This window comes from Priapulus caudatus, unplaced genomic scaffold, assembly GCF_000485595.1.
Source record: "Priapulus caudatus unplaced genomic scaffold, Priapulus_caudatus-5.0.1 Scaffold226, whole genome shotgun sequence".
NCBI classification, from domain to species: Eukaryota; Metazoa; Priapulida; class Priapulimorpha; order Priapulimorphida; family Priapulidae; genus Priapulus; species Priapulus caudatus.
The window spans coordinates 145,209-159,523 of NW_014577287.1; the positions used below are offsets into that span (position 1 = coordinate 145,209).

The window sequence follows — 14,315 nt, forward strand, 5'->3', positions numbered from 1 at the left end:
AGGCGAATTCAGACTTGACGGACAATTTCGCGAGTGGTTAATTTCGCGGTCGGTGAATTATGAATTATTTGGTATTATTCGGTATGAATTATTCGCGTGTTGTTATATTCCCGGTCGGGGACGCGTTCGCGAAATCGCGAAAATTAAACCACCGCGAAATAATCGCGAAAACTGTTCTATGACGATTGATCCTTTAAATCCGACCAGGGATGTGCGATGCAAAATGTATCGATTGATTGTCTCGTTTTCTCCGTCTGTCTGACCATCTGCTGTCTCGATCTCCATTTCCTTCCTCCACCATACCGCCCCTCCCCCCCAATAAAACTACCCAACCAGAAAGAATGCGCAAATTTGTTATTTTCACACAAGTCGAGTACTTAAGTTAACATGTTAAAACTGCGCACAGAAGTCTGAATATCTCGTCTTAGCCCATGCTGTGTCTACCAGGTATGCCCAACGACAGGCAGAGTTCAGTGTAGCCGGTTGTTCTATGTACGATATTACTCTTCTTCTACTCCTCCTCTACACCTCCCCCACTCCTCCTCCTCCTCTACTCTTCTTCTACTCCCCCTGCTCTACTCTTCCTCCTCTACTCCTCTACTCCTCCTCCTGCTCTACTCCTCTTCCTCCTCTCCTCTTCCTAATAGAGCCGAGAGCTGCAGCACTCGTTGCCATGGGTTTCCTGCCAGTAGCGACATGAATTTCAGACGCATGTGTCACCACGCATTTGTGATTTACTCGCGACTTAACGGCGAGTCAATTTCACGCCCCAGTTCAAACACGAGAGAGATTTCACAAAGCTAGGCAATTTCTCCCAATGGCATTATAATAGTGGTATTTGACTGAATTGCTTATTCAGGCGAATTGGTCAATGAAGCATTGCGAATACAGTTGCATAGAATCCTATCCTGTCAAGCACGACATAATAAAGATAAATGTAACAGCGCACCACTAGGAGAGTCGTGCTGCAATTTTAAAGTGCACTACCCTCCAGTAATTGCACGTAAATTGCAACTTCTCCGGTTTCAACATGCCCACACAAACACCGCAGGTTCACGGGGTTACCGTTGCACGCGGATGTACTCTGCTTGCTAAGGATACGTGGCAAGGTGTTGAGTCATGTATAGGCAAGAAAAGGCAGAGTTATTATTCCGCAGTGCAAACGCTGGACAAAAAGTTCGGCGACATGAGTGCAGACTGCATTACGGTCAGCGCTCTCTAGTCTAGCTCCCTCGCTTCTTTCTCAGGAGCAGATATTTACTCTCTCCCCGTAGAAAGCTCCCCGTATCGATCAGCGGTAGTCGATAGCAATATAGTGGTGGCTGGCTAGAAAGCACTATACACTATAGATATACTATACAAGAATTTATCTGAAGTTTAGCGATTCTATTCGTTATTGCTTTTACGAGTTCGCTATTATATATCTGTATAAATCTATATATGTGTTATTATCTACTCTTGATATCACCTAGTCACTTGATCACGTTATCATTAGCCCATCAGCTATTATCATAGGAGATGCGTGCCAACATGATTAAATTAAGCAGAGTGCTCTTCTGTTGATGAGCCAATTAATTACAACTGAAATCAAGTGTATTCGAGCTGACGTAGGAGAAAACGAAAATTCCCAACGTGAATTTCAAAAGTAGCTTTTTTGAATTTTAGAGTGCCCGCATTTCTATAGTCGCATTTACCATACGTGAAACTATTCTGTGCGTTCATAATGATAGACTTTCTTAGTATCAAGAGCTAATAAACACCTATTTATTAGCAGGTATTTATTAGCTCTTGTTAGTGTGCATAGTATGGAGGAAATAAAAACTTGTGTTTGTTCACTGATAGTAGTGTAATGTGTTTTTTTGATCGTTTGCTTTGAATTTGATCGCCAAATGAACAATGGTCATATAAGGCAGTAGCTTAAAATTTATTATTGAACATTTTCAGTTCATCATTGCGAAGTACAAGTACAACCCTGCTGTTACGCATGCGTCATATTCCATTATGAAATTATATAAAAGTTGACAAATTTGTTTTGACACATCGTCAATCGTGTGAAATCGTTTGAAATCGTGCTCGTGTGAAGCATCGATCCAAATCGGATTCTTCTATCGTGATCTATTGATTCAGTATTGCTAATGACGAAGCATATATGCTATAATAACTGTGCTTTTATCGCCGTATGCTTGTTACAGCACTTATTTTAGTATAATATGTGCCGTGGTTTGTCAATATTATGTGAGGATGCTCAATTAGGCGGGCCATGTGTGTATTTTAGCTAACCCTGTTATTATACTGTGCGCTGTGCAAACATAGGTCTGCTGCGTCTGTAAGTACGTGCGAGTTAATTAGATATTTAGCCGTCGCAGCCCATGACACGTGAAATTACTTTTATGTACGTTATATGACGTTAACCACTACGGCATACAGTCTAACATTACCCTTCGTCGTAAGTCACCGTAACATACAATACAGTTGTTTGATTTATAATAATAACTCGCATAGAAATAGTCGTTTCAATCTACACTAGTGATGTCGTGAGACTGCCATTGAAAACGCGTCAGAGATAGTTGTCGAATTTGGCATGAGGGAAAAGCTGCAGTTTCGTTGCCGGTGTTGATGAATGCTATTACAACTAAAATACTCAAGTCCAGTGATTATTTCGATTACTTTGTGAAAGCGAAATTTTTGTCAAACTGCCGCCTCGCCTGTCGTGCAAATGACAGAATACATTGTAGAAATGCCGCCGTGCGTATATGGGCATCTTCCATTTGCTGTCTTCTTCCGTGACAGTTGGGTTATATTGAGTGAGCACGGGCTATCGTCCTGACGTTACAAAGCCATGCGCGGAGTAGTAGTGAAAATTGCTGAACTACATATCATCACTATTTCCGTAGTTGCCAGAGTTTTCTTGCGATCTTATACACTGTCTGCGCATTATGTGCTAATCCACTATTTCACGTGACTGAACAATATGTAAGAAAAATGGTACAGCACTACTCACCACCGAGGTACCTACGTTGTACTACACACTACCTAGTCAAGAGGTGAAATTTTCCCACGACCAACTTTGGTACAGATTTGCTTGGAGATTGCGAAGAGATGGGAGAGGGATACACTGTGCAATGAGTTCGATTCGTAAGTGCTATGGTAGCTAATACTAGTGCTTTCGGGCTGGTTTCGAATCATGGGGTTCGCGCATGGTAATTTGAAGCGTTGCTTTTCGAAATTCGTTGCCGACAATGCCGATGCCAGGGACCTTTATCGACATGTGAAGTGAACCTGTCTTGGTGAGTGGGGACGCAGAGAGATGCCGAGTTAAAAAAAATCCGAAGACGTGGTGCCCGGAGTGAAACAGTTAAAAACCATTTGTTTGTGTATATAGCGGCACAGTTACACGGACATGAATATTTCATGCGCTGCGTGTTTGCTGAATCACCGACGCGGACAATTGATCGTGCTGCGGTCGAGGCGAAGTTCAACGTTGTCATTTCTAAACGGGGCTTTGACTTCGAATCGGCGAAAACAGCTAGAGAGAACGAGTTGTGTTTACGATGGATTTACGATGGAACAAGTGGAAAGGCCGCGCTGACACTCTATAATTACTGCCTCGTCACATCTGCTTGCGAAACTGACCTTTTACGAGTCAATCCATCCAAGATTTGGAAAGGGCTAAAAGAGAGAGAAATTCGTGTTTCTGTGTGTATGACTCGTTTTGGGACAGTTTGAAGCATGTGTGAATACAATTTTTGCCCTTTCTATTTTTTAATAAAAAATAATACTGCTTCAACGTGAAACTTCAACGATTTTTTGTAGCATTCACCAAATATAGCCATTCTATGTCCATGCGTGTTATTTTACGGTAGAAGAAATCCCGAAAATTACATGTGAAAATGAATTAGTTGCAAATTTAATCTGACAAAGACAGGCGATTATTAAAACCGAAGTAAACGGAATATAATTGAATGTCTCCGGGGCAAAACGTCAGAACAGAGAAGTACGTAACGCTAATTGGAGAGGCATATATATGCCGAGGCTGCACGATGACCAGCTCACATGCCTTTCCTCGCCTGCTTGTGTGCTCGAGAATGTGTATTAATGCAACAGACGATTCGCTCGAAATTCCAATGAAGCAAATGTTGTGAGTCTCTCTTTCCTTGCAGGATGTAAAGATAAACTTTGCCCGGTTAACAAGAATGAGCTCGCGTACAGAGCCTGCGGCTGTAGCGAATGGAGATGTGAGAGCAATTCGCCATGAAAGCCCAACGAAGGTATGCTATTCCTCTATTAGCTTTTGGTTTGTATTACGAAACCCCAACGAAGAGCAAACTAAGCTACTGCAAGATTGTACCGTAAAGGGATTCATCCATCGTCTAGTTACGGATGTACACAGTGTTTTATAAGTGACAGTATGTTGTTAGGGTTTAGGTTTAAGTTTAAGGTATAGAGAACGACGCACCCTGGCTATAACAGAACGTTGTCTATCCTAGAATCATATAGTTTACGCTGTTCTGACTATGTTCTTGGCTACTATTCCTCGGGCCAATAGGTCATTGACATTATTCATCAAAACCTACTCGTTTGGTCGCTCAGTTCCCCCCAAAGGATTTTTTCGGGCGATGCTCCGAAGGCAGACATATAGTTGATCTGCATGCTCACGGGATTTGCTGGCAGCTACGCAATCATAGATGCTGATGTCAGGGTAATTCCATTGGCCTAGTTTTATAAAAGCCACTTGTTAACAGAGATGCGATGTGACAGCTTCTTATGTCGCCACACACATGCCGCGACGTGCGTGCAGCACTCAGGTTGCGCTGTGAAGCTGACAGGGAAGAGTCTGATTACGCGCGTGGGACACACAGTTTATCTATAACTGCAAGTAAAGTTTGGGCATGGCGGCATGGATTGTTAAGCCCGGCGCACACGTGAGTAATTTGACTCAGTCAAATGATGTATGCGTCAAAAAAAAACTCACGTGTGCGCCGAGCTTTAGGTAGATATATACGACCTGCTGTATTTTAACCACTTTAACCACGTGTCTGTGGGAATTGATAGGTGCGGAGTGGCGCACAATGGTGAGTGTGTTCTATCAGGTTCAAGTTATTTGTTCGAGTTTTTTTTTATCGCCAACGACTCGAGGGAGTCTGTGAAACCACCGCATAACACTTTATCGTTTATAGTCGCCATATATTATAGCGATGGTGTTAGTTGTAGATCTTTATTGGACAGACGCAGTGACACTTATCTATTTGATTTTTATGAGGTCAGCGTTTTGAAACCTGTGCCACATATTAAAATAAAGCCAATGCTTCAGTTGAGGTGTATATATGTCAAGAGATTATATTACTATTTATTAGCTATGCAGCAAGAGAGTTGAGAATAGTTGATTGCGATAATCGTGAACATCCATCGTGTCCTTTTTCACTATCACATCGATAAATATGCTCTAAATATCGCTATATATATATGTATATATATATATATACACACATAAAGATATATATGCGTGTGTGCATGCGCGCGTGCGCGCGCGCGTGTGTGTGTGTGTGCGTGCGTGCGTGCGTGTGTGTGTGGCTGTGTGCGTGTGTGTATGCGCGCGCGTGGCTGTGGGTGTGTGTGTATGTAGGTATGCATGTGTGCACGTTTAGTCATGGCAACGCATAGTATTGACACAACGTTAGATTAAATATCACATCAGGGTCACTGGGTGTTATAAATGTGCTCTTTAACCTGAGGTCTATAAGAAATTATTCTTGGTATCTCATTCATGCACCCAGAGTTTTTAACTTTTTTAACTTGCAATCTAAATAACATCATTCATCAGTCTATTGCGTATCTCTCTCACCTATGATAGGGTTAGCTAATATACTAGAAAATACATTGTTTTATCTGACGATCACACCTACCCGTTCTCAGCGATCTGCCGAAAACACAATAGTTTTATCCACTTGGCCTCAAATATGTCAATACCCCGATAAGTATGTCCACCCGTAGTGAGCGTGACGCACCGTTCTTCACTTGTTAAGTTAACTTTATCAAGAAAACATCTGAATACACGATGACATTCTACATGTCTGTGCGATGTTGTCAGCAGGACAAGTTGGCTGTTACGGAGACTGGAAAGGGACTGAAGGTGCACACTGATGGACCACACCTCGTCAGCTGTGGAGGCGGACGGCTGTCTACCAGTGTCACTCTACTACCACTGTCTGAAGGTATGGAAGCGCCTAGCGCAGACCTGCGATTTTTGGTTGCTCGGCGCAGCAACCTGCAACCGCAAGCGATCGGTCGATGTGTCGCCGCGTGTGCGCACACATGCGATTTCGAAGCAATTCTAGAGCAATTTCGGAGCGATTGGGAGCGACGAGTCGCTCAAAATCAAAACAGTTTGATTTCTTGCAACTCGTCGCAAGCGACCAGAATCGCTACAGGTTGCAGTTGCACACCCTGTATTCCCACAGACGTAGTGATTTCACGACAACTCGTGAGATCAATGGCGGGGTCAGCGATTGAGTGCAGCAATGAATGCGGTGCAGCATATAGACTTCGTGAGAAAAGAGTTGTTTTACTATTGTTACGTCGTCCGTGTGTAGGTAAGACGGTGATTGGAGCGGCAGACGCCAACAACAGCCCCGACATAGAAATTGAGGGAACCGGTGTGGAGATAAACCACTGCAGCATAGAGTGTACTGGTGATGTTGTTACCATCCACCCGGTGGCGCCACTGTGCTTCATAGACAGAATTTGCATATCCAAGCCAACGCAGCTGACGCAAGGTTAGTGCGCAATGTTATCACAATTAATCGCCTCAATTTTGTCTGATGATAATAAAATGACGTTCATAGTAAAGATGTTTGGATGGAATGACTGGTTGCATCACCGTTTCGTTTAGACATGCCTAAGCAAATGTTGTTTGATTTTGATCATTATATAGTATATAGTTCACATAAATTTCAGCTGAGGATAAAATGTCTATACCGTAGCTATATGGTTCATTTGCATGCACGCAAATATAGTTGTTTGCGAGACAGGCGGTAGAGATATCCGTGGATTGAGATGCATTATATCAACTACTCTTATTAACAATTAACTTATTATATCAATTGTTATTATCTACTCTTGATTATATCCATGCATTTGCATTAAGTTTGCATTGCACATTTATTGACAATATTTGAAAAAGTAAGAAGTGTAAAGCAGATTGTGCATATGTTAGCTTATGTAGATTGTAATAGTTGTGAAAACGAACATTTAAAAAATTTATCTGCTAAATAACAGCCAGGATTTTTCTATAAACCTATAAAGTTATAGTCCTTGATTACTTTTAAAAAGGGCCTACACACCTATACCTTATTCAAACGGTTACAGAACATGAAAATGAATTAGTGCATATAAGAAATTACGTGCAGTGATATTTCAAGTTTGAGTTGAGAGTGAAGTACACAATGACACACGCGCGCGTGACCAAAATAGCAATACTCTGATTAAAATGCGTCGAGCCTAGCGCACTCTATTGCGGCGGCCACACGCATGCTGTTGTAAATAGTCGGGTTCAGTTTAATTAAGATGGCCGGCATAAAAGCTCGGCCGTGCTCAAAGCCACGACGCGAAATACGTAAAGGGTGCTACTACTCATCTATTGCTTGCGGAGAGTGCCTATTTCTCATGTGCAGTACGCCAGGTTGGCCTTTATTATGCTGATTGATACGCCACTGTGCCTGCTCCGTTCACATCCCCATTCTTCATTCGCGGCCTTTCGTAATGCGCGTAATGTATGCATGCGATTTTCTCTCCGCTTCAAGTTTTGCGATCGCCACCGCGCGAGCGGCCAACTGTTTGACGACTGCCATCGCTGTGCCCTAACGCAATCCCGTCTTAATGCAAGAATCCCTTTCCATCACGTGCAGCCTGCAGCGGGCATGTGCAAATGATCGCAGAGCCTAAGACTGCGCAGTTTGCTGGTCGTATATAACATGCTATGGGCTAAAAGCTGAAGAGATTTGCAGTGTGCGTGTGTCGATACATCTACGTTGTTTTATATGCGCTTGCCTTGCCCAGGGGCGTTTTACGAGCCAGCCAGCTTTTTATTGATCAACTTCGGTTGGATATAATAAAATGCACGAAGAGTTACAATTTCCATCATCGCTGCGTGTATTCAAAACGAGAAACTGCGCGTGGCATTTGCACAACAAATTTGTTGCATATAGATGTGTTATTTAAATCTGTGATATGTCGCCCATTTCTGATTAACGAACGTTTGTTTTACAGGTTGTACAGTGTGCTTGGGCAGAAGCAATCTGTTTCGCTTTAACCATCCAAGTGAAGCTGAGAAGATAAAGAGCACGTTGCCTAACAACGCGCGCATCACGCAGCCTCCGCTAGGCTTTCTACCTGGTAAGTAGTCTCGCATGCGTCGAACCGCGACCATAATATGTTTCAGCTTGGTACAGCTATGCTGGGTAAGGAGTGTTCACCGTCCGCGTGTATCACGCACGGACTTTCCCCCGTTTCAATGTGCTTGCATAACGATGGGAGTGCAGCGTGCAGTGTTTCTCAACCTGGGACGGGGTCGTAACCTCCCTACTGGGTCGCGTGGAGGAGCTCAGGGAGGTCGCGGGATGTATGCGATAAACCAAAAACAATCCCAAGTTTCCGAGGACAGAGTTAGATTGTCTACTTTGTTAGCTGTTCACAGAAGTTCAAATTTGCATGCAAATACTGTGCAAATGGAGTGCCGGAGTGCAGATTACGCAAGTGCGGTGGGTAGGGGTGAAGGTAGCGGGTTATTGGTTTAAAAATATCAGTAAAATATATATTGAAGTGAAAATCGCTCAAACAAAACATCATTTCGCGCGCGATTTTTCCTGTGCTAGCGAAAATGTTAGCAGCCTGGTGTCATTGCCAGTGACAATGTGAGAAAGGGTTGAACTAAACACGCAGTACGTTGCCATCTCCACGGGATGCTGCGAGCATGCGCGCTGTGCAGCTTTTCACCCTGTTTGATTCTAGCTTCCGTGAATGTACCTAAATGCAACCGTTTGTTTTACCCTAACTTGCAAGCAGCATGGAAAGTTGTGATTAGACAGCGCTTTATTGTGCTGACAAAGCTGAAACCGCTGAAATATAGACTAACAAATCTCACAGGTTTGTACATCGGTGTGTTGTGCTGCTCATGTATGTCAATGTCATGTGCTATTCGATAGAGTTTCGCATAGATATTGTTTTACCTTCGGTTTTGTGTTCGGTTCGGTTCTGTTACCCGTAGATTCTACAGTAATAGTAGGAAACATTTAACACTGTTACATTTAATAATAATAATAATTATTATTATTATAATAATAATAATAATAATAATAATTTTGTCGAGGGCACGCGTTGGCCTTAGCCTATGCCATCTCAGGTTCCACGAAGATGTATTCATGGTTCCATGCTAAATACGTGCGAGGGTTGCTACTGCTCTCGCCTTCTATTGATATTTATACTCCTCGCGCCTCTGTTACATTTCAACATTGTGCAAATGCGGGTACGCGTTTCTGAAAAATTTGTAGTAAAGTTGCCTCGCTTATTTCTAGCATGCCTCAATAAGTTAACAACGGGAAGTATAAACGTTTCAACAGAAATGTTAAATATCACAAAGTTGAAATTCGTGCACGCACATATATATTTGATGGAATCTTGTGATAGATATACTACGTCATGCAATGTGCATTAAAGCTAGCTTTGCAAACATTTCTCATACGCTGGTAAAATTTCTTTATATGTTATAATTATAATAATAATAATTATTATTATTATTATTAATGGTTTATGTGTTATTATGGTTGTTATTGGTTTACGTTGTATATTGATTTTTTTGTTATCGTACTTCACTACAACTTGTGCGTGCGTGCACACTTGTATGTCCCAGTGATCATACACAGGCACAGTTGAATCTCTGGCAGTGTAAAACTCCCACGCGTTTTCTTGTCATCAACCTTTACACCTGGGCAGTGGTCGTACCACTGATGACATTCCGGTTCGATGACATAGCCCGTTGTTGACATAGTTAAAGTGATCCGGGCACTGAAAAGCTTTCAAACGGTAACCGTAGACCTTTTACGCTCACCGTCACTGCGTGGGAAGTTGTCTTTCACGTAGTCGTGCAGATCTCCACATAAGGTCACGCAGCGGGAAAATTCAATTGATTTAAAAATATCGCAATGTTGTGCATATACAGCATGCGCCAGTTGTTCCTAATGGGTACAGAGTTTCCTGTGTAGTTTAATACTTGTGTTGTCACAGTGTGTTTAATTGTTCTATATATATATATGCCGCTTGATTGTTATTCCCAGCAACGTATTTTTGTAGTTGGTCTTTATGAGTTTATGTGCGCTATATCTTTTGACTGAAATATAGTACCCAAATATAGTACCCAAATATAGTACCCAATATATATATATTATCAGGAGCGTATAATGTCATTATACGCTCCTGATATTATACATATATATAACAGAGATTTTTTATAGATTGTAAATGGTGTTGTTTATTGGTATTTATACATTCCTATCCAGCCATTACGTGTGGGAGTGTATAGGTTCGTGCCTGCAGTGCATCTGCCATATATCAAGAGCTAATAATGCCTCTTGCATATATGTATGTGATGTACGTGCGTGTGTGCGAATCGTGCATGTGTCCGTTTTTGCGAATTCGCGTACGTGTGCGTGCGTGCGTGTCAGCCCAGTTTGCATTCGCGTGAATTCACGCGTGCATGTGTGCATGCAGCGAATATGTTTCCAGTACGCGCATGGATGCGTGCGTGCGCGTTTTCATGATTTTGCTTAATATTTGCCAAATATTTATCTAGCTAACCTTTATATTCCCATATATGTTTCTCCCTTGTTATGTACATATTAGTTGAAAAGTTTGTGTTAAAGTAAGTTTAACTACAATTTTTTCGATTAATCTTTAATTCCTGTCTGGTCTTTTGAGTGGTTCGATCAGTAAACCAAAAACGAAAAACGATTTTATTATTACGTTATCTTAAATGAATATTGTGGCACAGTGTTTTCATGTGAATCGGTGTTCATGCATGAATCAAGCGTAAATTGGATTATCACTTGAAGTCGTAACTTAATCATCCTAAGCAGTTATAGCTTTTTCAATTCATATAAGATCATCGTCAACATATCAATAATTGGCATGCTTTAAATAAATAGTTTTAGAAGAAATTTAATGTCAAAATATGTATGGCAGATCATGCAAGGTGCACACGATGAATATATACTAAAAAATATATACTAAAAAAGAACACATTAGTTTAACTAACCTCTGTCGTTGTCAAAAAGTCTAGAAGATAAGGGATATTAAACAGTGATTTTAAGGCATCGTGTGTACAGTCCGTATACTATCTATTTCACAGCTGCTTCTCAGAACGATGACAATTATCTAAGGATGTTGGCAGAGAATAATATCAATACTAAAGACAGCGATGGTGGTGAACGCCAAAACTCCATCAGTGAGACAGCTGAAAAGGTATAATCCACTTCTTCTTCCTCCTCTTGTTGTTGTTGTTGTTGTTGTTGTTGTTGTTGTTGTTGTTGTTGTTGTTGTTGTTGTTGTTGTTGTTGTTGTTGTTGTTGTTGTTGTTGTTGTTGTTGTTGTTGTTGTTGTTGTGACCGCGTAGAGATGGGGCTGTAGCTGTAGAGCTGGATCGAAGTTCAGATACCTGTACTGTGTTTATGGGTACGAATGCAGGTTTCAGCCGATGGATTGGAACGTTTGACTCTATCCTAATGATTAGAATTCTCATGCAGATGCAGATCTCACAGATTGATGGGGAAGACTTCATCATGGGGGCCACACCTCGGCGCAAGTCTGCAAGCAGGAGTACAGCCTCTCCTGATAAGGTGATCGCACCCTACTGTGAGAGGATCCCCAGCAACCCGGGAGCAAACAGCCGCATAGAACCCCCTAGCCCTAACTCGCCGACTATTGCTAACGGCAAGCCAACTACTGGCACAGCTGGCTGCGGGAGGGTTTGCAACAGACCTCCACAACCCGCTACTGCAGTTATATCTAACAGGACAGTATCTCTAAAGCGCATTGCAGGTACGTGTGTACGGCGAGTGGCGATTTGAATTTCTGCTTGCCTCTAGAGCCACAAAAAACGCGTGGTTATAATCTTGTAGTTTATACAGGAATCTGCATCTGAAATGCTAGCAAAGATTCTTTGACGTAGACCACCACTTCTTTCCTATTTGAGGTTTATTATATGAAGAAAAAGAAGAAAAAAGTTATTGTTATTGTGGCTTAGCATTTTTCCTTAGTAAATAGATGCCGTGTTTCGGCACAAAATCCAATCAAGTATTACGTCGAACCTCAATTTTGCTATTATTGCATGAACATTGCATGACGTCAGATGTTTCGCATTTCCTGAGATTGGTGTAGAAACTTGCTGAATGAGCAATTTTGCGCTATCGCATCTTGTGTTCGATGCAGAGCTCAGTCAATGCAGAGAATTTACAATTCAGATTTTCTTGTCGACTGCGCATGTAAACAGCTACACTTGAAGTGTAATTTGACTGCATTCAGACATGCAACATACATGCAGCCGAAATGTTTTCCCGTGGAAGGTTTTACCAGCTGATTGAATTCTGGATGTGCTGTCGTGTAGGTGCTGCCCCCAAGCCAACAGCGGCTGCAATGCTGAACCCAGCAACGCAGAAGATACTATTGCCCAGCAGCTCATCGCCAAAACAAAGAACGTTTAAAGAACACATCGCACAAAAACCTGCTGGTATGTATACTCTCTCGCGCACCATACTATGAGAGATGATTTAAGCTATTACATGTGTACTCTAAATGTTATTGAACGTGAGTAAATTTGCAGTGCAGCGTTTGCAAAGTGCGCCGAGCTAGTCGCGATGTGAACTCTTTTAAACTCGAAATTAGAACTGCAAAGATTCCCAATCAGCGTCCACGATGCTATTATTCAATTTTGCCAGAAGGTTAATAGGCTCTCAGCAGCGCGAATTACAGCGATCATTAATGCTAACACGCGAAGCCCACACGCTTTTGTAATCAGTCGGTCGGCCGCTATCTCTCGGTGCTGCTGCAGGAAAGGGAACTCGCTTCCTAATGGACAGACTCCCCGCAGCGACTCGCGAGCTTTCATGCGCGCGCGATAGCAGGGCTTGCGATCGTTACCGTCGCGGTAAGCCTCCGCTTTCTCTCATTATATCACTATATTGAACTAATATCGGTGGTCGTCGTTGTTCTCGCGTCGCAGAGCCGGTGAAGACTGCCGAGCAGCTCGCGATGGAGATGCAGGCTGAGATACTAGGCCTCGACGAGATCCTCACCGCGTGCGTCGAGTATGAGCAGCAGGCGCAGAGGGAGAAGGAGGAGACACTGAAACGAGCCAAGCGGCAGAAGGACAACCAGACGAAACGTGAGTGGCGTCGCGTGCGTAGATTTTCGAGTAGATTCTAAAGCCTAGCGCAGACCTGCGACTTTTTTATGCAACTCGACTCGCTGTAAAAATTGCTGTGAAATCGCTACGTCTGCGGGAACGTGAAACTGTAACCCGTAGCGATTCTGGTCGCTTGCGACGAATTGCAAGAAATCAAACTGTTTTGATTTTGAGCGACTCGTCGCTCCCAATCGCTCCCAAATTGCTCTAGAATTGCTTCGAAATCGCATGTGTGCGCACACGTGGCGACACATTGACCAAAAATTGCAGTTCTGCGCTAGGCTTAAGCAACGCGTTGTCAGAAGCACATCGTAAATTGTTGTGACGTAAATTAAACCTCCCGCGTCCAAACTTCCGTGAGTGGCGAGCCGCGCAAAAAAGTTGTGATGTTTTAGACTTATGATGTCATGACTATATATGACGTTTCTAACAATGGTGCTCTGGCTAGGTCACTCAGCAAGACGGGAACAAAATTGGTTGCGCTCAGCATGCAGCATGGGTGTCATGTGGTTGGTTGCACGCGAATATTTATTGATCATTTATAATATCGTCCGCACACATTACTATCCATGCAATTGTTCCTGTTTACGTAGTATTAATTCATTTAATCACGCTTTCACAACTTGAAACAGACATGGAAAGCACCAACTTATGCCACATGCTTATCTCGTAATTAAGATTTTTAATTTTGATTTGCACTCGTACAATTTGTACATGAAGCTCAAAATAATATTCACACACAGGTAATCATGTGACTGCAGTATATTCCAAGAGCCCTTTGCCAAAAAAATGTGTAGTTATTAAATCACAAGTCTAAAAATGTCACGAGTTTCGAAGTGAATTATCGTAGAGAAGTTATGACAAT

The 14,315-nt window shown here is 42.4% G+C and overlaps 1 protein-coding gene across 9 annotated transcripts in view; it reads left to right on the forward strand.

Moving 5' to 3' along the window:
• The window catches only part of LOC106807627 (pleckstrin homology-like domain family B member 1), a 115,114-nt gene that overhangs the window by 56,725 nt on the left and 44,074 nt on the right, over positions 1-14,315 (forward strand). For 8 of the 9 annotated variants that reach the window (XM_014810028.1, XM_014810024.1, XM_014810025.1 and 5 more), the window contains 8 exons: positions 4,161-4,268; positions 6,089-6,212; positions 6,591-6,773; positions 8,266-8,391; positions 11,399-11,511; positions 11,793-12,087; positions 12,653-12,775; positions 13,268-13,429. In XM_014810028.1, the coding sequence (XP_014665514.1) occupies positions 4,194-4,268; positions 6,089-6,212; positions 6,591-6,773; positions 8,266-8,391; positions 11,399-11,511; positions 11,793-12,087; positions 12,653-12,775; positions 13,268-13,429 (1,201 nt within the window). In that variant the 5' untranslated portion in view covers positions 4,161-4,193. The remainder of the gene's footprint in view (positions 1-4,160; positions 4,269-6,088; positions 6,213-6,590; positions 6,774-8,265; positions 8,392-11,398; positions 11,512-11,792; positions 12,088-12,652; positions 12,776-13,267; positions 13,430-14,315) is intronic. The other variant, XM_014810030.1, reaches the window with a different exon arrangement.